Here is a 27,688-nt window from a genome sequence, read left to right on the forward strand (position 1 = left end):
CTCCCACTTGAAGTTAGGTTGATGACCACAATTCTGCCCTTCTGGAGACTATTCCAGAAAACTGAGTTTTTCCAGAGTGATGCACAATCCCTAGGTTGGATGATTGGAAACTATTCTGGAAAACTGAGTTATTCCAGAGTGATGTATGATCCCTAGGTTGGATGATTGTAATTATTGCTTTAGGATTATATCATTTATTTTAAATTTTACTATGGGTGCTTCTTTTGTTTATGTCTTTCTTACTGTAAATCTCTGAGAATCTCACAACTGCAACAGGTAGAAATGTAGTAAATAAAGAAATCTGGAACAGCAGTTTGACTAAATTTAAATAAGAATAGCTTCCCTATATATTACATGTCCCAAAACAAGGAAACCTTAGATACTTAGAGTACAGTTTTTAAGAGGGAAATGTTTGATGTAAAGATAGTATCCAGAAGCAGCTGTAATGTTTATAAATATTTTGATGTGATCAGTCAGGTACAATGGGAGGGAATTTAGAACTCAGTACTGTTTTTACTATTATTATTAAAAATAATAGTAATAATTTATGACTTATTTTTCATTTTTCACTTTTCTTGTTTTCTTTTGCTTTTTTTCAAGAACATGTGCATTTATTTTAGGAATAATTACAGTGGTGATATCAATATAAATATTAATATCTAGAGTTTTGTAGTGATTTTCAGTTATTTCTCAAGATTATATGAGTCTAGTTTTATATATCCAATTAATTATTTAATCAATGAAATAATTATAATTGTCATGATAATTGTACATTATTTATTCATATTTTCCATGCAATATTTAATATTTAATATTTTACTTTTTTCTTTTATGTAGTCATTTATTTTGTTCCTTAAATGTTTTAAAATAAAAAATGTTAAAAAATAGATGGAGATATATTATGTTGATTTTGTTTATAAATGTTTGGTTTGGACTTGATTATATTTTGTATCTAGTTCTTTTAAATACTGTCACATGAGCAATTGTTAGTGAAAGCAGTATTGCATGGCAGTTTAATGTTTTACTAGACTTGTCAATAGACAGGTCTCAAAATGTACAGAAGAAAAGAAAAGAAAATTCTGCGAAAAGAAAAGAAAGAAAATCACCCTTATCAACAGTATTATATTATAGACGAAATGGAAATTCTATTCCTTTAATATGAATATTTCCATGATGTATTTTAAACTGATGTGGTAAAGATTTGTAAACTCAAACAGAAAAATAACAATTTTTTTTAGAATAAGAACTTTTTCAACAATATTATTATAAGGACAGATCCTGGATTAGCTAGACAGTGCAGGTAAAGACTTCTGTGCATCTGTCGCAGATGAATATAAATCACCACTTTAAGTGTGGTTTTCTCTATAGACCTAGAATGGCCAAAACTATATTAAACTAATTCTTCCATGGCTCCTGCGTTATGGAACATCATCCCCCCCACCCCCCAGGTGAGCTTGGCTCCATCCCTGTTAACTTTCCACAAGTCCCTCAAAACCTGGTTGCGTCAACAGGCCTGGGGGTCCCAAGGGAATGATGAGTTGCTGAGGTGGCTCCATTGTTGTTAATATCTTTACGCTGCCCAGAGTCACGTTTTGTGAAGTGGGCTGTCATAAAAATATGATGAATGAGTGGATAAATAATTATGTGTGCCCCTGAATTGTTTCCTTGGGCTTGAGGATTTCACTACCAGTTTCTGCAGTGACATTTGGATTTCTGAAGGAGAGCAGTTATAAACAACTCTGAAGCATGAACAATATGTAACCATTTTTGTATGAAGAGTTTGATCTTAAAATTTCAATAAAATACTATTAAAAAAAAAGTTTGGAAGTTGATTTCACAGGTTTTGTACATTCGTTATGAAATGACAAATGCACAGCTAGCTGACATTTGCTAGGTCAATTAAAAATTGGGAATAACATCCAAAGTATTTAGTACTGAACTATTTTTTTAGAATTTGCATTGAGGAAAGCTGCGGTAAATGTCATGCCAATGGATGTCATTGAAATTAATTCTGATTTTATTGTTGGGCGGATTCTTCCTATTCCATTTGTTTTCTTCCTTGAGTAGGATCTAAATTTTCATTTGCTATTTGCAGAGACTTTCTTAACTTTCTCAAATCCTACACTGCAGTCACTTAGTATCCTTACAAAACAAGAAATTTGTAATATTTGTCCTTTATAGCACATTTCATCAATTTATAGCTTTACAAACCTGTTTTTGCCCTGCAGATTTAATTCATAGCTTGGTAGATATATTGTTTTAGCAAATATAGTTAATATTCCTGGTTAATATTCTTTCCCTATCAGAGGTTGGGTCAGGATGGTCCCAAAATATTTATAATTTTATTCTTGGCACTATAATCCTTTTCATGCTGGTAGTTTCTGGATGGGCTAGACAGCAGTTTGCATGATTCCTAAGCAATATGGGTTATATCCAACATATCCAGAGGCTATCAGGTTGTAAAAGACTGGTATAATTAATGTCTAGAACCCTTGAACTATTCAGAGACCTTATAAAGATATCTTTGAATGATGGCCTGCCTTTGTCTGAATTGTCTTAATTTGTTTGTGGGGTTCTGTTTGCACTTCGGCTTTAATGTTTTTGGCCTGTATGTGTTGTATGATTCTGCAGTCAGATAACAGGGGAATATGCTACCGACTTGCTTCCAGATGATGTTCATCACTTTTGACTCTTAAAATGTTGTTTATTTAAGGGAATAGTCAATCTAAAGCTCTTTTGTACTGCATTTGTTTGACTCTAGGTATTGCTTTGCATAACATACACTCCAACATTTGAGCTGAATGGAAGTTCTGTACTTAAGATTGCTGAAGTGAGTATTCTCTGTCACTTGGATATTTTTTATTATTATCATTATTATTATTATTATTATCATTATCATTATCATTATTATTATTATTAGATTTTTATGCCGCCCATCTCCCCCAGAGGGTGACTCTGGGTGGCTTACAATTAAAAATCAAGACAATGAAAACAATAGAAATATAAATACTCCCCGATTAAAACACAAATAACAAATCTATAAAAGCAATATACAAATCAAGATGGGGGAAGCAGTATCAATCATCCCACAAGCCAGCTCCAGCAATGTGAGGCCCCCAGGCCATCCAGCATAGCCATGTTTTTACACCTTTTCGGAAGGCCAGGAGAGTGGGGGCAGCCCGCACCTCAGCTGGCAAGCTGTTCCACAGGGTGGGGGCCATGGCAGAATTTTGGCTGGCAGGGTCTAGGAAGAGGCCCTCTTCCTAGACCCCGCCAGCCAAAATTCGTTGACTGGTGGAGTCTGCAACATGCCCCTTCTGCCGGGCCAAGTGGGGCGGGCAGATATAACAGGGGCAAGACGGCTCCTCAGATAACCTGGTCCTGTGCCATGAAGGGCTTTAAAGGTGATGACCAGCACCTTGAATTGGACCTGGAAGCAACCAATGCAACTCGTGTAACAGAAGTGTTATATGTGCCACCCTAGGGGCGTTCAAAATTGTTTGTGCCACTGCATTTTGTGCCAGCTGTAGCTTCCAAATACTCTTCAAGGGTAGCCCCATGTAGAGCGCATTGCAGTAATCCAAACAGGAGGTGACCAGGGCATGAGTGACTGCGCGGAGGACCTCCTGATCCTGGAAGGGGCATAACTGATGCACAACAGGAAGCTGTGTGAAGGCTCCTAGCCACGACTGCTACCTGCTCTTTGAACAGGAGTCATGAGTCTAGGAGGACCCCCAGATTATGCACCAAGTCTGTCTGGGGTCTAGAACCAGAGATGATAAGCTCCTAGATCTTGAGGCTCCCCGTATCCACAGCCACTCCATCTTACCAGGGTTTAATTGAAGCCTGTTGTCTCCCATCCAGGCCCCTACAGCTTCAGGCACCGTGAAAGAGTGGACACAGCATCACTTAGGTCACCTGGGATGGAGTTATATAGTTGAGTATCATCAGCATACTGATGATACTTCATCCCATAGTGCCAGATGTCACCTAGCAGTTTCATGTAGGTGTTAAATAGGAGAGGTGAGAGCACCAAACTGAGTCACCCCACAAAGTAGGGGCTGCAGGCTGGATCTCTCACTCCCTATCAGTTGGTGTCGGCCTTTGAGGAAAGAGATAAACCAGCACAAAACTCTGCTGCCCAGCCCCAACTCCCTCAGCTGACCCAAAAGGATACAATAGTTGATGGTATCGAAAGCTGCCGAGAGGTCAAGAGGAGTGAGGATGGAGGCACTACCCCCATCCCACTCTCGCCAGAGATCATCTAAAAGTGCAATCAATGCTGTTTCTGTCCCATAACCGGGCCTGAAACCTGACTGAAAGGAGTTCAGATAATCCGTTTCCTCCAGGATCCTCTGAAGCTGTCACGCAATCATCTTTTCCACAACCTTACCCAAAAAGGGAAGGTGGGAAACTGGACAAAAATTGTCCAGAAGGGTGGGGTCCAGTGATGGTTTCTTGAGGAGGGGTGGACCAGAGCCTGTTTAAAAGGCATTGGGAACACCCTCTCCTGCAAGGATGAATTGGCCACACTAGTACCCACCCCAGTGTCACCTCCCTGGAGGCTTTAACCAACCAGGAAGGACAAGGAACTAATGCACAGTGGCTACACTAGCAACCCTGAGGATCCTGTCCACTTCCTCAGATCCAACAGGATCAGACTGTTCCCAGATAACCAAGTAAGTCTGCTCCCCACGCATCTCCACTGGACCTGCACCATGCCTAGCCTCCAACCGGGAACGGATCTGAGCAATTTTATCTGTCAGGTGTTTGGCAAATTTCTCTGCACAGCCCTGTAAATGGTCTTCCAAGCCCCCCTTACCCAGGAGGGACTGGGTGACCTGGAACAGGGCTGCTGGGTGACACTCTGCGGATGCAATAAAAGCGGAGAAATAATGGTGTTTCGCTGCCCTTACTGCCACAAGATAGGCCTTAATAGCGGCTCTGACCTGTGTTCAGTCAGACTTGTCCTTAGTTTTCTGCCAGCGGCACTCTAGATGTCTCTTGGCCCTTTTCAGCACCCTTAACTCCTCCGTAAACCATGGGGAGTGCCGGGGGCGATGGCTCAAGAGAGGACGCATAGGCACGATCCTGTCCAAGGCCCCGGCTGCTTCCTTATTCCCGGCTGCAGCCAGGGCCTCCGCTGGACTATGCAGCAAAGCCTCAGGAACAACCCCCAGCTCCCTTTGGAACCCTTGTGGGTCCATCAGTCACCGGGGTTGGACCGTTCGAATAGGTCCCACCTCCCTGCAGAGGTGGGCAGCGTAGGAGAATTTCAAGGCCACCAGGGAGTGGTCTGACCATGACAAAGAGGACAATACCAAATCCCCCACCAGATCATGCTGCCACTGCTCCGACAAGAAAACCATGTCTGGAGTGTGACCACTGTCCCGAGTGGATGACCTGGAATAGGCCCATGGCTGCCATGGTAGCCATGAACTCCCGAGCCACCTCTGCGGTCAACCCCAGGGATGGCAGATTAAAGTCCCCCAAGAACTCTACTGCCAACCCTGAGATGGCCTCCAGCAGCTCAGGCAGGGAGGTTGCTACACAGCAGGGAGGCTGGTAGAGAGGCAAAACTCCCACCTGATCCCGCAAGCCCAACTCGCAGTGCAACTTGGGCTGTTTAATAAAATGATGTGCTTCCTGCTAGATTATAGATTTTCCATTCACAGTGTTAGATTTATGTCAGTCATACATCACTAATGCAGGTAATTGTTTTGGGAGAAGTTGCCATTCCCTCATCACTCACTTCAACTCTTCCAAGCAAGCAACTTCCATCAAAGTGAGAAGAAAAAAACTAGATACCAAAAAGAGACTTCTAGTAATTTTCTGTTTTGTATATGTTATTATGAAATGAGACTTTAGTTCCTAGCAGTGTAATAGATGAGAGAGAGAGAGAGGGATGCTACTATGTAAAAATGGATATTTGGAATAGCGATTCATGTCTAAAATAGCTGATACACATTACCTTCTAACTAATATAATTGTGTTGCTATTATTCTCTTTCTTCCCTTTTCCCAACCAGGTCTGCATTGAAACTTATATTTCCAGTTATCACCAGCGGAGTATTAATACAGCTGTACGGGCAACTCTCAGTCAGATGTTGAGTGATTTGATTTTACAATTACGGCAAAAATCAGAAAATACAGTGAGTATTGGCAACTGTAATGGGGCTGATCTTTTTTGCCTATGCTTCAGTTAAAGTTGGTATGATACTCACAAAACTGAATTTGTAAATATGCTTCTACAAAATATTAAAGCCTACCAAAAAAATCAAGGTGATTTTTAACAGACTCCAAAATTTTCCTCTGGATCAGGTTTTATCTGAGCCAGAAAATTATAGATTTTTCTCTGTTTCAGGAGCAACTTTCTACAAATTGCAAAGTAAGAGATTTGTCTATAGTAAGCATTGCTACTTTTCTTTTGTCTGTGCTAATGACAATACCTCTATCATTCAATAGATGACTGAAAGCCAAGGAGTTCTTCAAGGGTTCAAGAATTCAGGTATCAGTTAATTAATTTAGAGAAAAATGGTTTATTTATAACCCTTCATATTTATGCAAAATTATGGTGTCGTTTCAGTTTCACAAAATACACCAGAGGCGGGCACATTAATGTTCTGGAGCTGTTTCAGCTCCCATCAGCTTCTTGGTCAGTGGCAAGGGAGTTTGAGAACAACATTTGAAGGACATGGCATTGCCTGTCTCTGACATATACAGCTTTTGCTGTCTTCATTTCCCATTTTTCAAAATGTAATTGCTTATTTATCACAGCAATCATCTGTAGTGAGCGGCTGCTGGGTTATTTTGAAACAATAAAAACCTCCAGTGTTTAGATTGTACTCCTGTCTTATATCAGTCTTTGCAAATTAGGATGTTTCAGTTGTCTTAAACTACAGTAGCCGTAGCTTTGACCAGCATTTTCATTGCTCAGGGAAGATGGGAAATATGAGGTAGCCAAGCTGATTAGGAATCATATGAGTTGGACTCTAGCATAAATGTAGCATACCAGGCTGCGATGAATATGAATAGTTTCTAGTGGTTTCATGTAGCTAGTGACTGAGCAATCAAAAGGTACAGGTGGTCCTCGGGTTAAGAACACCCAGTTCACTGATGACCCATAGTTAAGAACGGAGCCTATTGGAGCAAAATTTGAGTTACATGCACAATGATTCAAATTAAATACACAATGGTTTGAATTCATTATACAATACTACTTATACAGTATTATACAATAATACTGTTCCGGCTTACCTACAAATTCGATTTAAGGACAGACCTCGGGAACAGAACTCGTTCTTAAACTAGGGACTACCTGTACTTAATGTATACAAGAGAATTTCAGCTCATAGGTATTTTATCATCTTTTTTCAAAGGTTTGCCAGAGGTTGAAAAAGGTTGAATGTGCTGATATAGTACATATGAAATCCCAATAGGTTTGTCAGGAGTCAGCTCATGGTTATTTCCCATAGTCTCTATAACTGAATGATATGCTAACATGATCAGTACAAATGAAGTGCTCCTCAGAGAAACTTGCAGAATTCACCCTCAGTAGATTATGCATTCCAAATTTTCTCTTCTTTGATCTGGGAGCTGATAAGACCCTTGATAGAGTTGCTGTAAGATGGAGTTTTTCTTGCAATACAGTATCCCAATCATCTACAGCTTCTGTGTGATGTGTCTAATTGCCGAGGTTGGAGACATTTCACATGCTTAATTTTGGTATAGTTAAGCTTGTGTATATCTGAAGCTGCTAATGCATGCCTTTTGTTCACTTTGGAGATTCCACCACTGAGTCATTCTGTGATGATGTTGTCTCTGTCTTCATGGTCCTCTGCGAAAAACTTCAGACAGCTATCAGGTGAGTGAGTGTTTGTAAATAGAAATGGGGTTAGGGTGGAAATCTACCCCTGTTCTTGGTTGGGTTCCCTGTCTGTCCTGTAGAATAAAGCTTAAATTTGTACTAGCTGATGGTTAATTTTGCCAGCATAACCTAGTTTGGCAATATTCAGAGCCATACACATTTTCTGTATCCTGCACACTCTCCCTTCTACATCCTACATCCTACTCTTGCCCCTACATCCCATTGTAGTGCTATGTTGTTTTCCATCAGCAATAAAACTATGAAAAACCAGTTTTGTGTAATTTTGAAACGTTGGCATCAAAATATATTACAAAAAACAAATTCTGTAATTTTTCAGTTGCAGGTATTTGCTTTGCCAGCTGGAGTCTTCCAGGCAGGTCCTTGAACTTTAACTAGATCTGCTGTTACAGCACTGTTTTGGTTTTGTTATTATCCCCATTTTGGATGTTATTTTCTATTGCATTTGGTGTGTTTAAAGAGAGTAGCCCACATGTTTTGCATTGTTACCATAAAGAACGCTCTGTGTAAGTGGTTAGCAATAAACAAATTTCTTTGTGTGATATTCAGAAGCCTAGAACACATTTTGGCAAATTAGTCCTTGATGTGCTAGATTGTAGTACATGAGTTTAATTATAGAAAATTAATTGAGTATTGGATTAGACAACTACAGATTATGTATACCGGAAGAACAGACAATTATTGTTCCCAATTATTATTATTATAAATGTATCCTTTGTTAAGTTTAGGAACTGTAATTACTTATGCACCTAAATAACTATAATAATTTGCAAGTGGTATCTAGCTACTTTTTTAACTGCATGCAATTTGTTAGGGATGTTTATCTTTATTGCACTGATGGGCACATTTTTAATTATTGCAAGAGTGCCTTGTAAGTATGGTTTATTATTATTCATATCTAATATTTCTTTATTAGGATCACTCATATCCCACCTTTCAGGATAAGAACCCTCACAAAACATCTTATGACAAATATGAACAAGAGTATTTGGCTGACCTTGTTTGAACATAAAAGATAAAACAGGATTGAAGGATCTCAAGGACTTATAAGGGTTGTGGGCTAAACAGGGACATGGAAAAAACATCTTAGACAGAGTAGCAAAATCATTTCATATTGTAGCCACAAACACTACATGGATGTCTCTGTATGGATCCACCAAGACTCAAGCTTGACTCAAAGGAGCCATTTATTTACTTAAATAAAAATTGAATAAAAAATACAAAAAGAAGGCAGCTCCTATGATCTTTCCTCTGTTAGTAGTAATAGTTTTGTGGGAGTTGGCAAGTCCAGTGGAGAAGACCTTCCACATTTCCCCTTTAGAGATATTTCCCAGAAGGTGTTAATGAGTAGAAGAGCTTGTGCAACTGAGCAGACTTCTGTGGAAGTTGTTACCTGCTGTCTTCCTCCTCCCTGCTGGGTGGTTGAGGACAGTAGCCTTTTGGGAGACAGGGAGGAAGAGAAGAGTCCACCTGAACAAACTTCTGGAATGAGCTTTACTGGCCTTCCTTCCCTTCCTTTTAGGGATCTTTTCCACTTAATAGCAAGGGACTAGTATGTATTGTCTAACTTAGTTAAGTTCCCATTATTAGAGTGAACAGTATTGCTTATTTAACATAAATATGACAGTGATTTCCCTTCCCTGCCTTTCAGTATAAATTATTTGTGCCTGTGAGTGTGCACTTGGACATAAAATAGCAAATGCAACTGAAGTAGCCTCGGTCTACGAAGCATGGCAACTGCAGGGACTGTTGCCTTACGAGGTAACACTTCTATGGCTTTCATCAACCTGGCATTATCCAGAATGTTGGATATCAGTTTCTAACCAGAATGGCTTTTGAATTATATTCTGGCTAGAAATTCTATGGTTGAAATTATAGAATCCTAGAGCTGGAAGGGGCTGATCAAGGCCAACCCCCTGCTCAGAGCAGTAACCCAAAATAAACCATCTGCAACAAATGGGGGCCTAGCGTCTACTTGAATGCATCTGACAAAGGTGAACACATCAACCCTTCTCCACTGTTGACCTGTTATTGTTAGGAAGGTTTTCCTAACCTTTAGTTAAAATCTGCTTTCTTGTAACTTCAGTCCATGATTTCATGTCCTGCACTCTTTAATAGTAGAGAATGGGTATGACACTCTTTCCGTACTTGAAAAGCACCATCACGTTCATTCCCTCAGTTGTCTTTTTCTAAGGCTACCCAGCCCCCTCAGTTTCTCCTCATACGAGGAGAAGAGTTTAGCTTAAACAATTAACTTAGTTTCCAGTCAGAATCATCCGATGCTGGGGTGGGATGGGGGGACAAATAATGAAATCAGCATGGTGGAATTGGGATGCAAGTTCCACTCCTTTTGAGCAAAAATTGTATCATCACACCTGTTATGAAAGAGGCAGAGCTTTGCATCATAACACTGCAATTGGATCCAGTGGACACCTCTATTTCCAGTCCCCTGATTATCCTCATTGCTCTTCTTTGCTCAGTATCCCTGGAGGACATCAAGTTTTGGGAGGGCTGGCTGGTGCTGTAATGCTGTGATATGGGCTATATCAATGATTTTAGTCTTTGTATGGAAATCCAATAATGTGTCAGCTGTACATTCCCAAATAACCATCACGCATCAAACTGCACACTATGATCATTCCAAAGAAATCATTAATTTCATGTAACAGGCATTCTTTCAGTTGAGCAAACAGATAATAGGGATAGGCAATTTCTAGAATATTATGCCGTCCCCTTCTCCTTTTGCCTTCAATCTTTCAACCATTGAAATAGTCTCTTCCAAAAATGGCTATTAAATCATCATTGGTTATGATAGAATTCTGGTCTGGCTTGTTCTTAACACTGTAAGTCTCTGGTTATTTCCCTGCTAGAATCTCATAACATCTCCTACAGTCACTCAACCAGCATGTGTATCAGAATTTGGGAAAAGGAGATGATCTGCCAGTAAACACAGAGAAAATAGAAAAATCCTGGAGAACATTAAAGGAAAGAAAAAGAATTGAAATTCTAACAGGGACTCCAAAGCATAAACAGTAACCTAAACGTTTTCATATTTCCTTTTCTAAGGGCACCAACAAAGAACATGGAAGGATGTTGGGGGAGTTTTTATTTTATTTTTATTCATTTATTTATAAATCAAATTTATACTTGGCCCATCTCACTATATGACTGACTCTAGGTGGCTCACAAATAAAAACGATAAAAGTAATAAAAATCTTACAAATACACAAAATTAAAAGACGGAGAAAGCGTCCTCAAGCCACCAACCATCCCCAGTGCTGCAAACGCCTCTTTTCCCTCTTTCTCCTCTCCTCTCCACAATTGAGAAAGAGTAAATTCTGAGCAGGCAGCAAAGTCCATGAACCTTATCTTAAATCTAGCCAGATCTGTTTTCCTTTAAGGTCATACATGTAGAATAATTCATTATGCTCTTCTCTTGTAGTGCCTTATTTCTTCTAATTGCCATCTCAGAGGAAATCTCCTTCTGTCTCCTTATGTATAATACTGTTACATTACTGACAGTGGATTTTTGGGCTAGCACACCTTGGCAGACTAGGTTGGTTAAAGAAGAAAACCACGTATATATAAATTTATCTTCTTTCCAAGTAACTAGATCAGATACAGGCACAGAGAAACGTATCTTAAAATATTAACAATAACCCTCTAGGCATGCATTATTACCCCACCATATCTCAGCAAGGCACACATTTGCAAGTTTGCGGTTTAGATCCGTTTAAATTAACCTTCAAAAGATAATGTGCTTGTGCTTGGAGACAGGTGGCTATACCCTAATGAAACAAGCCATCGAGTGATAATTTTTGAAGAGAGGCTTCCGTTTCTCCAACAATGGCATCATCTTAAAAAAAAAATGAGTCAGTGGAATTCACCAAGGGCAATATAGTAGAGGTTTACTTTATTATTTTTTATTTGATATAATATCTAACTAGATCATTATCATTTCTGTTCTCTCTTGCTGAGTTATTTGTGAGCAAAGTGAAACTGGTGAGCAGAAGAAAAATTGTAGAAGAATGAATATGCTTCATAATTTGGTACTTGTGTATAGACTCCTAAATGATTTAGAAACAAAATACTTCAAAGATTATCTCCTGGAGTACTAAGCTACCTGGATGGTGAGGCTCTACTTGTGATCATGTGGGGTAGTGATACAAAATTGAGAGTTCTCAATGGCACCATTTCACTATAAAATTCCCTCATTAGGGAAGTCTGATTAGCCTCATAGTGCTGAATTTTAAATAAGTAAAATGTTCACTGCAGCTGGAACCTTATTGTTTTAGTTGTGTGTGTATGTGCATGCTCACGCGTAGACTTATTTTTATTTGGGCGGATATATTGGGTGTTTATATTGTCAATAATAGCAATATAGAAAAAAGGTTTCAGCTCTTGAGGAAGGAGTCATGCTTGCACAAAGATGACATGGGGCAGATATACAACTGGATGCCATCTTCATAAATATCAGGATATTCACCCGAGATTCAGTAAATGGGCAGGATGCATTTTTAATGTATGTGGTAATGCAAATACCCTTCCAGAACTATCAGATGACAATATATAAACTAATTGCCTATGATTAGAACATGATTGAGTTCACAGAAGTAACTTACAGCACCTTAACTATATTTCTGCACATACCTCTTTCTTACTGAAATCAGTGGCAGGAAGGTGCTCTTTTTAATGAACCAAAATACTTAACTGCCAAGTTTGGGAACACATTCAGCAATGTTTCTTCCTTCATTTTCACAAGCAATGTACCAGGTGTATTTTTCCCCACATAATTGCATGCAGCTGTTTTTTCTTGCCTTGCCCTTAGACAGGACTTTCTTCATTTTTTTTCTGATTCATGGGAAAATGCCAGCTTTTTCATTATCTCTGTGGGAATGAACCATTGGCCTCTTATGCAGTGTGCTTCCCTTTTTCAGTGAGAATCAGCAGTTGCAGCTTCTCTACCTGGAGTGCATTCTTTCCATGCTGAATAGTTTTTCTCCTAGTATGCGCCACCATAAAGGATTCACTGACCTCATCTGGTAAGTAGATGTACTTTGAATGATAATAGAGAACAGAGTTTCAGCCTTGTAGAAATCTTTGGTCTTAGGGAATTCAATCTACCTGAGTCTGAAATTGCTTCATGACCAACAGTCTGGGTCTGGTGTATTTATATGTTGCAAATCAGAAGCCACGTCTATCTTCGAGAAGAATACCACCCAGCAGGAGAACAACAGCAACCCCTCACTGAAACTGCAGCAGAGAAAGTCTAGGATCCTGCACTAGAGTTGGTCTTCATGAGTGATCCTATGCCTTTCATGGCAGGGTGACTTAGTAGGAACCTCTTTCTCTAACCAAGGAGAGGAAGAGCTATTAGAGGGCATGCAAATTGAGTGAATGTATGAATGAGTGATTGTATTATATCCTATTTGTTGTCCCTCAAAGAGCTCAAGAGGGCATATATGGGCATCTCAATTTAACCCTACAGCCCTGTGACGTGTGTTGGGATAAGAAAGAATAACGAGTCCAAAGTCACCCAGCCAATCATTTGATTAAGTGGAGACTTGAACTGGAATTGGCCCTTCTCCAGTACTTCAGTGCTACACACTAGGGCTTCTCAGCACTCTGGACTGAAGACAAAAAGCTCCTCTGGAGTATGCTAGGGCATACAGGTAGCACTTATCTATAGTAATTGAAACCAAAGGGAGGGCAGTTAAACCAGCTGCAACTCTTTAAACCATACGATCCTCAGAAAAGATATAGCTGCAGATAGACTAAGGAGTTGCAGATAGGTGCTATTTGCACCTTCACACATGCTATGAAACATTTTTTAAAATCTGAATCTGAAGTGCTGCACAACCCTGCTGCACATACATTTCACTTTATGTATTTGTCCATAGATGCGATATATGTCAAACAGAGGTAGACCCATTGTAAAAGCATGTTTTGTATGCAGAAAGCTCAGTTCTGAGTTGAGTTCTTAGTAAGACGGATGGACATTTTCTGTGTACCTGAGTACTATAATCAAGAAATTCCATATGAGGTGTACTATATAGAAGGTTTAGGACAATTAATATAATATAACTTTAACTTTTATGCCAGACATGATCTTATTATGGCTGTGCATTCTTTGATTGCCCACAATCACAACATCTCTCTGATGATCATGAAAATCGCTCAACATTCTTTTCAGATTTCTGTGCAAACCTGGACAAAAATATGACACTGTTATAAGACATTCACTCTTTGAAGTTCATGGAGCTCTTAAAGTAGCTCCAACTTCTTTTCATGCTCTCATGAAAGCTTGAAAAAGGCTGAACTACTTTAATCATTCTGGAAATAGGCACAGCATATTTCTTTTTTCAGGTTTAAGTTCCTTTAGTTCTAATTCTACATATATGTACAGCCACACCTTAGTTCACTTGTTGCATCTGTCCTACCTGCAAAGGCTTCCTCTTTCCCTTAATACTCATAGGCTAAAAAAATTAAGATCTCAAGGGATGCAAAAAATGAATGAAAATTTGCATTAGAATATTGCTTTTAAAGAAGATGGGGTATCATCTGGACAGAGTAAATATCCTTAGGCCTATAGACACATGTCATTTGCATTCCCATGAGACTATAGTATGAATTGGAAGCATCCAAGAAGAAATAGGAGCAATAGAGTAGGTATTCAAGGATATCTCAAAATGGCTCATGGATTGAGCAAGTATTTGGATATAACTAGTTGAAAGGTAAATTTGTCATTTCACTTCCCAGTGTACTGTGGGTCTGTTTTAATTTCCTTGAACAAAGAATATCCTTCACTTCTTTTCACAACAAATTAGGATGGTTGTTGGGAGCACTTTGTGGTTCTCTTTAAGGGACTTCCCTCAGTCATGCAACAATTACTTCCAAGCTTGCCACTATATGAAATACAATGTTTGGAAATATTGTTAGATGCCCTTGAATCAAGTCTGATTCATGATGACTGTGTTCACCATCTCAACCTGTCTGATAATAATTCATAGCTCTCCTAAGAACAACCCTATAATTTCTTTCATCCTGTCCATTCTCCTTATCTGTTGTCTTCTATTTCTTTCAATTTTGCTCACATAACCTTTCTTTTTCCTAGTCGAGCATTTGCTCACATTCCATGCCAAAAGTGTATGAATATGAAATAGGGACAAAAGTGGTGAAAAATAAGTGCAGGTTAAGGCACATGGATGAAGGGCTAAGCACCAAAGCCATAATTCTGTTGACAAGTGAATCATTCTGTGTTTCAGTATTTATTATTATTCCATTTTTCTATAAAACTGTACTCTGTTTTCCAATATAACAAAAGCATTTTAACTATCTATTCAAACACTTTATCCTTCATTCTTTCTCCCATCCTACCCCTTTAATTTATTTTTCTCAGGAAGCAGCTATGTCCAGCCCTGATAGTAATCTTGGGCAATCCTGTTCATGACAAAACAATCACATCTGCTCACAGCAACACCAGCCATGAAACCGATTCTCCTTCCTCGGGAGTCTCTGACCATGGCCGAGGGTCAGGCTGCTCTACAACTGCCCCTGCCCTTAGTAGTCCTGTTGCACGGACTATCTACTACATTGCAGCAGAGCTTGTTCGATTGGTGGGCTCAGTGGAGTCCATGAAGCCTGTTCTGCAATCTCTGTACCATCGGATGCTTCTGTATCCTCCACCCCAGCACAGAGTAGAAGCTATCAAGATCATGAAAGAGGTAAAGACATTCCCTGGTTGTTTTTTTAAATTTGTCAACTTAAATTGCAGCTGAAGTTTCTTTATGAGTTACAAACTGTTTTTTTTCAATAATAAAATTTATAAGACAATACAGTGACAAAAGAAACAGTTGGTGTACAATCAGTAACAACTCTGTTTTCAGCCATTCAAATGGAATAGTCTAAGTAACCACCAGGTTTTCATGCTTGATTTGACTTCTAACCATAACAGGGCTCCCCATTATGGATAATAATCCCTGCCCTTTGATCTTCTGGGATGAATGAAGAAGATGCCCTGCTTATATGCTGGGCCAAAACTATTTTATAGCATATAAGCAGCTGATGCAGTCTTCTCCAGGTCCCACTGGATACTAGCTTTCTGTGTTAGTTGAAATCTGCAAACCATTCTGAAACATTGGCTCATGTGGAGACTAAGAATCAGTTAAAACATACGTGTAAGAATAGCTGACTGTAACAACTAATTTGACCAATACATGGAAAAGCAATATGTAGATATAAATGTACATTGACAAAATTGACATGGTGGAAAAATAAATGTAGCCTTCTACAAAGAAGATCTTAGTGATTCTTATCAGGATTTACTAGAATAAGATTTACAGTACTTTTTGCCTCCACTTACCTTTTATAGTAGCTGTATGCAGAAAACAAATAGAGCACCAACATTTCCTTGTTGCAATTCATGTCATGGAATCAATCCATGAAACTGCTATAGGAAAAAACATTCTTTTTCTTCATATTCCCTTTGGTCTAGTTAGTAGTGTCTATCCTACTTATCGTGCCCAGTTCTCACTTGCCATTAAGAGATAATGGCAAAACCTGCCAAATATTCTCAATTATTAGAAGAATATAAGAACATTAGGAGTGTCCAGTTGGATCAGGGCAAGGCCCTGTCCCACAATGGGCAATCAGATGCATTCAAAAACTTATGCATGCAGGATGCTCTCGACCAGCTGGGATTTAAGATATGTTGCCGGTGATTTTGGAAGTAACGAACAGCCATCAAAACTAATAGTCATTGTGGCCCAAATCTTGAGTAATTTTCTGCTACTTTTTAAAAACTGTCCAAATTAGTGCCCATCACTCTGATGTCAACAGACTCAGTATATTAACTCAGCATTTTGTAAAAAAAAAAAAAAAATCTGAATTTCCACACATTTAGTTTTAAGAGATTATCCTGAGTTATGACATTTTAGGATACAATAATGTCTTATGAAAGGTCATTTTAGAGTAGTTTATTACAACAACCTTTGTGAACTCAACCTGGAACAATGTGAGGAATGCCCATAAACATGTTATTGTTAGGTCCTTCCTCTTTGCTTGAATTCATGTTGATGAGTTATTTCAAGATTAACTAGAAATTCTGAAATATGAAAAGCTTCCTTTGCTTCGGAACAGCGCCCGTGGTTAGAACAGCCTGCAGAAGAATTAGACTCTTTAACATAATGCATTTATGTGATGTTCTTAAATTGCATTATATTTAGATACTTGGAAGTCCTCGGCGGCTTTGTGATTTAGCAGGTCCCTGCTCCACAGAACCAGAATCCAGAAAGAGGTCCATTTCAAAAAGGAAATCCCATCTGGATCTTCTTAAACTGTATGTACCCGTTATTTTTCAAGGTTTAATAGCTGTGTTGCATGATTGCTTAAAGAAAATATTTTCTTCTTGACAGTGTTTAATTCAGTTGGCTTTCCATAATTCTAATTAGCAGAGTTTTCTTCTTCATCTAACAGGGCAGACCTAAAAGGCTAAAAATATGCTAAATGATTCTAAAATATATAGTGCAGGTATGCATAATGCATATTCTGAGACAACAGGAGAAACCTTAATTGCAACATCTGTAGATTTTGTCTTTGGAATACAGTCAATGACTTCTTGATGAGGCAGGCATTTGTTTTTTTAGATAGATGCCTTTATTATTTAACATCTCTCTTATCTTCTCCAGCTGTTACTTGTATTGGGTTCCCCCCAACTTTTGTAATTTTATTCTCTTTTTTGATCACATGTTTATGAATAAATGAACTGGTTTTATTTTTTTAAAGGCCCAAAATGTTTTGTGACTTTATCAGGATCAGACTAGATCTATATTCTTCTAGACATAGACTTATCTAAAAGAACATTTAGAAATTAGAAAATTCTAATTTAGAAATTACAAGAGTTTGTATTCGACTAAGAAGCTTCACAGGTAGAAAAAACTTTTTCTGAGGAAAATGTAAAAGCTTCTTAATACAAGTAGTCCTCGGTTAACCATTTGTTTAGCGACTGTTCAAAGTTACGATGACACTGAAAAAAGTGACTTACGACTGCTCCTCACACTTTCAACCGTTATAATCCCCAAGGTCACATGATCGTGATTTGGACACTTGGCAACCATTGCACATTTATGATAGTTGCAGCATCCCATGGTCATGTGATCACCATTTACAACTTTCCTAGCCAGCTTCCAACAAGCAAAGTCGATGGGGAAGCCAGCAGCAGGTCACAAGTAATGATCACATGATGTCTCACTTAACGACTGGAACCGGGACTGCCAGAACTGCTGTCGCTAAGCAGGGTGGTCACATGATATTTCTCTTAATGACCACTTCGCTTAGCAATGGAGTTGCTGATCCCAATTAGGGTTGTTAAATAAAGACTACCTGGAGTTATTTCAGGCTGACTGAGAGGGTTTATATACTATTTGCAGATTTCTGTTTTGAGGAAGACACCTCACTAAACTAATTTCTGAAATTTCTGAATCAGCTTTAGAGAGCCTGATGTACCTGGTCTCTGTGTGTGTGTATGAGTACACACATGTATTTATGCATGCAATTTAATGACTGATATTTCAATTATCAATTTAACATCCAATCTATATGTGATGTACAGGTAGGTCTTGATTAGTGCCGATAAGGAATCCCATGAAATGATCACATTATTCAAATTTGCACTACTTGAAGTGATATTTCTTTGGAAAATAGGGTAATTGGTTCCAGCTTGATGGAAATAGGCAATAAAATTTTTAAACATAATTTTTATATGTTTATTAATGGAATATAACAGTAAAAGATTAAAAGAATATACTTACAACTTAAATTTATTTTTAACAAAGTTACAGAGTAGTTATAGAAAGCAAAATAAAAACAAAATAGTCATGTAATGCGGGAAGTGGTAGCAAGATTGTTACCTAGACCACTCTTCATTTATTTTTTACATGGTTTTAGTGTTTTTTATTGCTTTCTAATGGATTATAACCTGCCATAAGATCTTCTAGGAAGATCTTATAAATGTTTAAAATAAATAAATGACGTGAACAAAAGACAAGCTGGAGGATAAACCCATATCCAAAGCTTATCTGCTATCTCCTGTATTCTCCTGTAGTTCTTCAAAATGAGCCTCTTCTTTTTTTGAGCTTTCCTCAATTGGAATCTTCCTTTTCTCCATTTTGCACACACAATTAGCATCTAAAACCCCAGTGGCAACCACCCGTGCACTAGCCTCAACTGTGTGTGAGCTAGCCTCGCATTAATTGAATTTTGGCTCACATTAAACACGACCTGGTTTCAGTTTATAATTTGCACTAAATTGAATATCACACTATTTGAACTCGCATTAATCGCAACCTACCTGTACTTACTTAGGTATAGATATTTTTTAAAGAATTGTGAGGCATCTTGAAATTAGGACAGCCTATTCAAGAACCTTGGTAAGCATTTGCTTGAATGGAATAGTGAGTCACATGGATCTGGTTAATCAGATGCTAGCTCATTGCCAAGGAGATGAAACCATCCCCCCTCTTTACAGTACAAATTCTTTATCCATTTTATAATTGATCTAGGAAGCATTGGAATGAAGGGCATTTTATCTTTCTTTACATTGTAGAATCTTGGATGGGATGACTGAAGCCTGCATAAAAGGTGGTATTGAAGCATGCTATGCCTCGGTGTCATGTGTCTGTGCCCTGCTTGGAACTCTGGATGAGTTAAGTCAAGGAATGGGCCTCGATCAGGAGCAAGTCCATTTGCTTCTCCGACGGTTGGATGAATTAAAAGAGGGGGCTGAGACAAGTAGAGATTCCATGGAGATCAACGATGCTGATTTTAGGTGGCAAAGACGTATCCTGTCATCGGAGCATGCCCCCTGGGATGCAGGCCATGAAAAGAGTCCTGACATTAGTATTAGTGTTACCACAGATACTGGCCAGACAACCCTAGAAGGAGATATGGGGCAGACAACACCAGATGATCATTCCGAAATTCGTAAGAATTCTTTGCAATCCCCAGCTGGACAAGCAGGCAAAGAAATTCGTTATAAAGAGCCAGAATCAGAAACAGTTGATCAGCCAGATGTAGTTCAACGGAGCCATAATGTTGTCTATCCAGATATAACTAATTTCCTTTCTGTTGATTGCAAGGCCCGTTCGTGTGGATCTAGATACAGTGAGAGTAATTTCAGTGTTGATGACCAGGATCTTTCCAGAACTGAATTTGATTCATGTGACCAATATTCTATGGCAGCAGAGAAAGATTCTGGAAGGTCAGATGTGTCAGACATAGGTTCAGATAACTGTTCATTGGCTGATGAAGAACAGACGCCACGAGATTGTCCTGGTCACAAGTCTTTACGAACTGCTGCCCTTTCCTTGAAACTTCTTAAGAACCAGGAAGCAGATCAGCACAGTGCCAGATTGTTTATGCAGGCTCTTGAAACTCTCCTCCCTCATCTTATAGCTCTTCCTAAAGTAGAAGAGGTGGATTTGGCTCTCCAAAACTTTTCCTCAACTTTTTGTTCAGGTTTGTAAGCAGCTCATTCGCTTCACTATTAATGTTCAGTCAATTACTTTATTAGAGTATCTTTGTATATACAGTGGTACCTCGGGTCACGAACCCTTCTGTTCACGACCAATTCGGGTCACGAACAGCTCCGTTCGCAAAATTTTGCCTCCATTCGCGAACGCTGGATCGGGTGACGAACCGGATCCGCGGCCATTTTCCCTCCCGTGACACGTGGTCATGGCTTCCTGTAGGGAGGGGGACTCTCCCTCCAAGCAATAACCGCCTCCCCACCCGCCTTCCTGTCCTCCACGCCAGAAGTCGCATCGAGCAAGGTTAGCGTTCTCTCTCTTCGTACTGTACTTTGTGTCATATTTTTGTGGTTTAAAAAAAAATATACATATGGTTCAGAACGGATTAACCGTAATTACGTTGAACCTTATGGGGAAATTTGATTTGGGACGCAACCAAAATTGGTTGGCGACCAAATTCGGAGGGGTCAGAACGGATTAACCGTATTTACATTGAACCTTATGGGGAAATTTGATTCGGGTCGCGACCAATTTGGGTTGCGACAGAGTCATGGAACGAATTAAGTTCGTGAACCGAGGTACCACTGTATGTCTTTGTGTGTCTCTGTCTCTTTGTGTGTATCTATCTATTTTACATTATTATTGGTTAACTTAAGGCATAATTTCATGCAGTGCTTGGAGGAATCTGCATTCTTATTTACTGTATATGCAATTGATTATGTAATGTTGGGATAAAGCACATTTTACTTTAACTAAAGAAATGTCTGACCCCTTGTGGACTTTTTAGGAAAGATCTATGAATGAGGTATTATTCCAGTGTTCTTCTTGTCATGAAAAAAAATCCATTGAATACTTGTTTGTTTGCATAAGCAAATCTGATTCAGCCGTATCATGGTACGGATCATGTCTGTAAGTAGTATGAGAAGTCATTTCAATCATTTGTTTTGTTTTTCTTTATCATATTGGTATTTTGAGCTTCTTCAAAATTGAATAGGGATAATAGTGGTAGTGATGGGTTGGGCTGTATGTGCATGAAAGAGACAGGGCCATATCTAAAAACGCCGAAGAAGCCATCACTAAACCCAGTCCAGTACTGTGTCCATTACCCTGGCCATTTTACATTTTTCTAGGTGTCAACACTGCAAGTTACTGTTACTTATTTTCTATGAATTAAAAAAAACATGACTGAAACTTGGTTCTTGTACATAATTCTCGTCTCTCTCTATTTATTAGGTATGATGCATTCTCCAGGGATTGAAGGGAATGCCCCCTTTAACTACCAGACCCTGATGAACGCAGATAGCCTCTATGCAGTCTCTCACTACACACTTCTGCTCAACCTGAAGCTGTCAAATGCGGATTACTATCGGAAGAAACCCGCCCAGTCCCCTGTATTACTGGTGAGGTCAAAGCCTACCTTGACCCATACTGTGACGAATATCTTGCACTCGGCCATATCCTAGTCTATAAATCTACAATTCAGTGATCAGATTTAGTCTTGCTTCAGCTCATGAGTTTGAACAGAATAATCACAGTAGCTCTATCAGAGATCAGTTAACATAGCTGCGTGGGTTTGAGAAAGGAGGATACATGGAATAGAGATTAAGATGTCTCTTCTCTCTGTTTCAAGATTTAAGGTTTAGATTTTAAAACACCCTTCTGAAAAGCATTAATCAGAAGACAAGTCCAAAATTAAAAATTATTGCCACCTTTTCCTCCTGATTTAAAGGGAATTTGGAGCCCTGGATCTTTCAATAATTATATAGGGAGAGGGACATTAAGATAGATTGCTTGCACCACTTCCTTCTCTGGTTTACACCAGCCATAATGCCCTGAGTTCAGGAAAACAGTAAACTGCTAAGAAACCTAAAGAAAGGGAAGAGATTGTGCAGTGAGAGGAAATGAAGGAGAGCAGCACACAGATCTAAGACTTTAGGTGCTCATCTGTAATTTGATATGGCCTCGAAATGGCATCAGAGAAACAGAGAGATGCTGAGATTCCATTTGTAAACATAGGAATACTTTTGTCTCTGTTGGGGGCTGCCACGATCACATTTGTGTTTGTAAAATTCCCTGATAAAGAAACAATACATCTAGCTGTACCTTACCGACTAAATGACGCTCTTCCATTCTGCAGAAGGAATTCATGAAACAGGTCCAATCCAGTGGAGTATTGATGGTATTTTCTCAGGCCTGGGTTGAAGAACTTTACCATCAAGTATTGGAGAGAAATCTTCTTGGGGAAGCTGGTTATTGGGGAAATCCTGAAGAGCACAGCCTTCCACTCATCACTATGCTGACAGGTTGGCTCCATGACAGTTGCCATTTGAGTAGAAGAGCTGCACTCGCGGTTAAGAGGGCATTGAGAAGGGAATAAGGAAGCATGTAGAAACAAGTGTGGGTTGATATGAAAATAAATGCATATGACCAGCGTTTAATATATTAGAAATAAACACTATGGGGATCTAGCTAATATTGTATCCTCCTCCTAAAATGAGTTTGTGGGTAAGCTGTTAGGCTTAATAGCTTTCAAATAGATGTTCATGGCAAAGCAAGACTGCAACTGGAACATCTCTGATTACAGTGAAAGGTTCTTCTTTTTGGATCATGACTTTGTAAAAGGGTATTTTAAGTTATTGGCTGAATAATGCATCTCAGTAAGCTATAATATGCTTTATTTATTTTTGGCTTAGAATGATGTGCTGATGTGGTCAGTGAGAAAACCATGGAGGTTGGGGAAGTAGTCCATGGCCCCCTTACTGATTGCAGTGTGGGTGTAGCTTATTCAGCAAATCATGGTTAAATCATAACTTAGCACTGCATATTTACTGTGAAAATACGCTTCCTTACGTCCATCCTTCATGGCTTCTGTATATGAACTGTACTGGGTGAATGCTAGGTAGCAGCCATTGTGCATTATCCTTAACCAGAATTTGAATCTAAAGTTGCTGTTGGCCTCCCATTCTGATTCATATTCACCAAGCACGCTTAATGGTAGAAGAGCTCCACTTGTAGTTAAGAAGCCATGGAGAAGGGACTAAGGAAGCAGTGCGTGCATTTAGAGTGGTTTAATGTATCCTGGAACCTTGCCCCTGAGCTGAAAGAGAGAACAAGAGCGATGCATCACAGATACTTTATGGAGATGTTTTGCTTTGCAGACATTGATGGCTTGGGAAGCAGCGCAATAGGCGGGCAGCTGATGGCTTCGGCTTCCAAACAGTCTCCTCTATCCCAGACCTGGAAACCAGATGACACAGTGATGGCAGGTGGAGGATGTGCAGAGTGTGCAGCGTGGCTCACATGTCATATATTTGTGTCGTATTTTAGACTAGAGATTTAACTGTTGATTGATATACAGAGAAATGTTTCAGTTTCTATGTCTTCCATATCTGTATGTGTGATATAGATCTCATTTAAAATCTGGTGCCAGCTTTTACCTTTGTCAGTGAAGTATTTTTATTTTCCATCTGAGGCACTTCATGGATTTTATCACTTTTATGATTCATTAAAATGTACATTGCTGAAAAAATGTATGCTTGATTTTGGAATAATTCACAACCTTTGAAATAATTTTTCTCCCCCACTCCCTCTCCCTCTCTTAATCTTGACCTCACCTTGTCCTTGTCCTATGACAATCCCCTCTCTGCCCTCCTATTAGCTTCCAAGGAATAAAGTTCCCATAAGTATCTGTGGAAGCTATTTTTGTGGGCTAATGCCAATATGATGGAGATGATTTCCATCAGGATCATGATGGGAGGAAATTAACACTTCCCTCCCCACACTTTGATATCATTTCTGGGTAAATATTTAGCACAGTTACAATAATTCCTAAGATTCTCTTTCATTTTTCTTTGCTTCAGGAGCCGCTTTTGCCCGATACCTTCTAATTGGTTGCTGGAAGAATTTGATTGATACCTTATCGACACCTCTGACTGGCCGCATGGCAGGGAGCTCCAAAGGATTAGCATTCATTCTTGGGGCTGAAGGCATCAAGGAGCAGAACCAAAAGGAGAAGGATGCCATCTGCATGAGTCTAGATGGGCTAAGGAAGGCAGCCCGGCTCAGCTGTGCTTTAGGTAGACTGTATTCCTTGGCATAGTTTTCATTTTCAGATAAATCTGTGTACCCTTTCAGTATCCAAAGCAGCAGCTTCAAAACAGAAGAGCAATGAGCTATGTGACCTTCCTCTACGTTTTTCCCCTTTGTGCTGCCAGATGTTTAGCAAATGCATGGTTAGTGGCTACTGGGATGAACTATAATTCATCAGATATTTTCCTCCTGATCATAGGAGTTGCTGCTAATTGTGCATCAGCCCTTGCCCAGATGGCAGCTGCTTCGTGTGTTCAAGAGGAGAAAGAAGAAAGAGATGCCCAAGAGCCCAGTGATACCATTGCTCAAGGTACAGCATGTCAGGTGTTCAGTGGCTCTCAGCAGTGTCCATGATCTCTGTGTTGCTCACTTTGCTTAGCAGACTTATTGGATGTTCTTGGCTGGGCCTCCGCTTGTTGTGGGTGGGTATCTTCTGCAAAGATCAAGAACAATTGCTTTAAGTAAAGAAACAAAAGCTTTTGCAGATTTAAAATGGGCAAAATCCCACTGAATAAAACAAGAATATCCATTTTACATGCAGTCGCTTTAGAAATAGATGTTATTATGGCATAGCATTGTCGCAACAGGTGGCAACGTCTAGTTGACTTTTTCAATCTTGAAAAAAGCTTAGCAGGGTTGGATCCCATTCATATTGGATGGGAGATAATCCCAGACTATTGGATTTGACTGGGTAGCTGAAAAAAAGATTCCAAGGATAGAGGAGAGTAAGCCACTTAATATGGATATATTAAGGTAGTAACCCTAAGTGGAACATGATTCAAGGGAGACTTTATCTTATTCCCAAGAAAGTTTGTATGAGGTTGCAACCAAGAATACTGTAAGGAAAGTAAGGAACTACAGTCAGTGGCATGACAGCGTGAGATCATTTCCTCTTGGCGGTGTTTTCAGGCCCTTTTTGCGTCTTTGTGACTGACACTTACAATGTAAAAAAGGGGAAATGGGTTTGAGCCTCCTGAATCTGCCCAGCCTCTTGAGTTCAGCGGTACAAGTTGCCTTTGGTCCCTATTCTTGCATAGTATATATTTGCTGGGAATCAGGAAAATTGCCCATTCAGCCTGTCGGCATACAACATTTTTTACCTTTTCTGCTAAATACTTGAAGGTTGGGAGCAGCGCCAGTGGGAATGATCTTCCTTTTCTCTCCATGCTTTTATGCAGGGCAGGGTAACTTTTTTTGGCCGGGAGCTTCACTTCCTCTTTTCCTCCTGCCTGGAGGCTTGGAGGCCACGACAGATGATATTGTGATAACACTGAAGTGGAAACAGACCCATTTTTTGGAACAGTTTTTCATTCCGGGGGCTTTTCAGGGAGCACGAGGGGCAAAATAGTTTCCTTAAACCTTCCAGTGGCTAAAGGCCTCCATTTTGACTCTTCACCCCCAAAGCAGGAAAAATTGGCTTAATTGGGAGGGTGGAGGGGTGCTTCCATACCTTCCACAACTCCACAGCAAAATTAAGGGTCTGACATTTTTAACCCCACCCACTCTGGGTGCTATGGGGGCCCATCGCAGGCCACTTCTGCCTTAATTTGCTGTAAAGATGGGCAAAGGGCTCAAGGGTGTTTATATATTGCATTGAAACTCGATGGGCTTTTAAAAGAGATTCTTTTCTGTCTGAATATACGATACAGTAAAACAGAAAGTGGAGCAAAAACTGGAGCAGATGGGGAAGGCGCAAGGTGTCTGCCTCCACACCGCTCATGTTTTATGCATGGATGCTGTTCTCAGTGTGGGACTGGAAATGGGAAGCCACAATCCAGACTGCTGGCCTCATGTGTTTAGGTAAGGAAACTTTTTGCCTTGAGCCAATTTAGACTGTAACGTAGTGCACTTGCGGACAGCTTTGTTGAAAATTAACTTGACTCCTTGCACATTGCTTAACTTGTTACCCAACTGCTTTGATGTATTTGTGGAGTCCATGGGGTTCTCTGAGCTTGGTTCTTTTCTTGCAAACGTTTCATTACCCGGCTAGGTAACATCTTCAGTGCTAAAATGGGATGAGGTTTGCTCTCTATTTATCTACTGTGGCCTGCTTTGCCAGTACTGGTGGGGGTGGGAGTTCTGTTTTGCTCTTCTGGTAGTTCATTGATTAGTGTATGTTGACTGCTTGATTGTGTGCCTGGTGGTGACCTTTGCTTATCCGGGTGATGATTGCTGGAGATGACTGCTGGTGATTGAATGCTGGTGAGGCGATCTTCTGGTCTTTTGTCTCTTTTGAATAGTATGTAGATGCTGTTTATCTCTATGTGTCTGTTAATTGCTGCCTTGTCTGAATACCAGGCTTCCAAGAATTCTCTTGCATGTTTGGATTTGGCTTGGTCTAAAATGCTGACAGTTTCCCAGTTAAAACTGTGGTTGAGTCTGTCCATGTGTTGTGCAATTAAGGGATTTTCATCATGTCTTCTGACTGCTAGTTGGCGCTCATGGATGCGTTCTGCTAGTCTTCTGCCTGTTTGTCCTACGTAGTGTTTGTTACAGTCCTTACACAGTATGTTGTAGATGACTCCTGTTTTTTCTTCTTGGGCAACTGGGTCTTTTGATTTACTTAGGATATTTTGGAGTGATTTTGTTGGTTTGTGTGCTACAGAGATGCCATATGGTTGTAATAAGAGTGAAATATGCAAGTTCTAAAATGCATATAGCAAAATATCACATAACTACTGAATTCCTGCTTAATTATTACAAAGCCTTCCATAGATCTCTATTTTTTTTTATTTTTTTTTTTACAAAGGGGTGAATAATATTTTGTGTGTTTTTAAGGAGTCAGAATAAATGCAACACCTAGAAACTATAGCACTGCCACACATACAGCCTAAAATATGGATCCGGTATGTAGATGACACATTTGTTATAATAAAAAAGAAACAACTAGAGAAGACACATGAAACCATTAACAACATCTTCAAAGGAATAAAATTCGCCAGAGAAGAAGAAAACAACAACACACTACCTTTCCTGGATATCCTCATCAGCAGAGGAAACAACAGGAAATTAGAAACCCAAGTTTATCGGAAGACAACCCACACCAATCAAGTACCCCACTACCAAAGCAACAACCTGACCTCCCACAAGAGGAGCTGTGTAAGAACGTTATTCAAGCGAGCTCAAACCCAGTACAGCAACTCAGAACAGCAGAAAAAGGAAAAAGACCACCTATACAACATCTTCCAACA

General features: G+C 39.5%; 1 protein-coding gene across 1 annotated transcript in view; it reads left to right on the forward strand.

Annotated features, from left to right (window-relative positions):
• Positions 1-27,688, forward strand: part of ARFGEF3 (ARFGEF family member 3) — an 86,395-nt gene that overhangs the window by 23,847 nt on the left and 34,860 nt on the right. Inside the window, exons 5-18 of the mRNA XM_007433314.4 lie at positions 2,762-2,830; positions 6,029-6,151; positions 6,465-6,507; positions 7,785-7,863; positions 12,822-12,926; positions 15,284-15,608; positions 17,109-17,221; positions 19,487-20,397; positions 21,642-21,808; positions 22,546-22,711; positions 23,567-23,674; positions 24,269-24,484; positions 24,697-24,807; positions 26,147-26,297. Of these exons, the coding sequence (XP_007433376.3) occupies positions 2,762-2,830; positions 6,029-6,151; positions 6,465-6,507; positions 7,785-7,863; positions 12,822-12,926; positions 15,284-15,608; positions 17,109-17,221; positions 19,487-20,397; positions 21,642-21,808; positions 22,546-22,711; positions 23,567-23,674; positions 24,269-24,484; positions 24,697-24,807; positions 26,147-26,297 (2,687 nt within the window). The remainder of the gene's footprint in view (positions 1-2,761; positions 2,831-6,028; positions 6,152-6,464; positions 6,508-7,784; positions 7,864-12,821; positions 12,927-15,283; positions 15,609-17,108; positions 17,222-19,486; positions 20,398-21,641; positions 21,809-22,545; positions 22,712-23,566; positions 23,675-24,268; positions 24,485-24,696; positions 24,808-26,146; positions 26,298-27,688) is intronic.

This window comes from Python bivittatus, unplaced genomic scaffold (assembly GCF_059951505.1).
Source record: "Python bivittatus isolate LINGU-HERP-01145 unplaced genomic scaffold, Pbiv_v1 ctg000020_np1212, whole genome shotgun sequence".
In the NCBI taxonomy this organism is placed as follows: Eukaryota; Metazoa; Chordata; class Lepidosauria; order Squamata; family Pythonidae; genus Python; species Python bivittatus.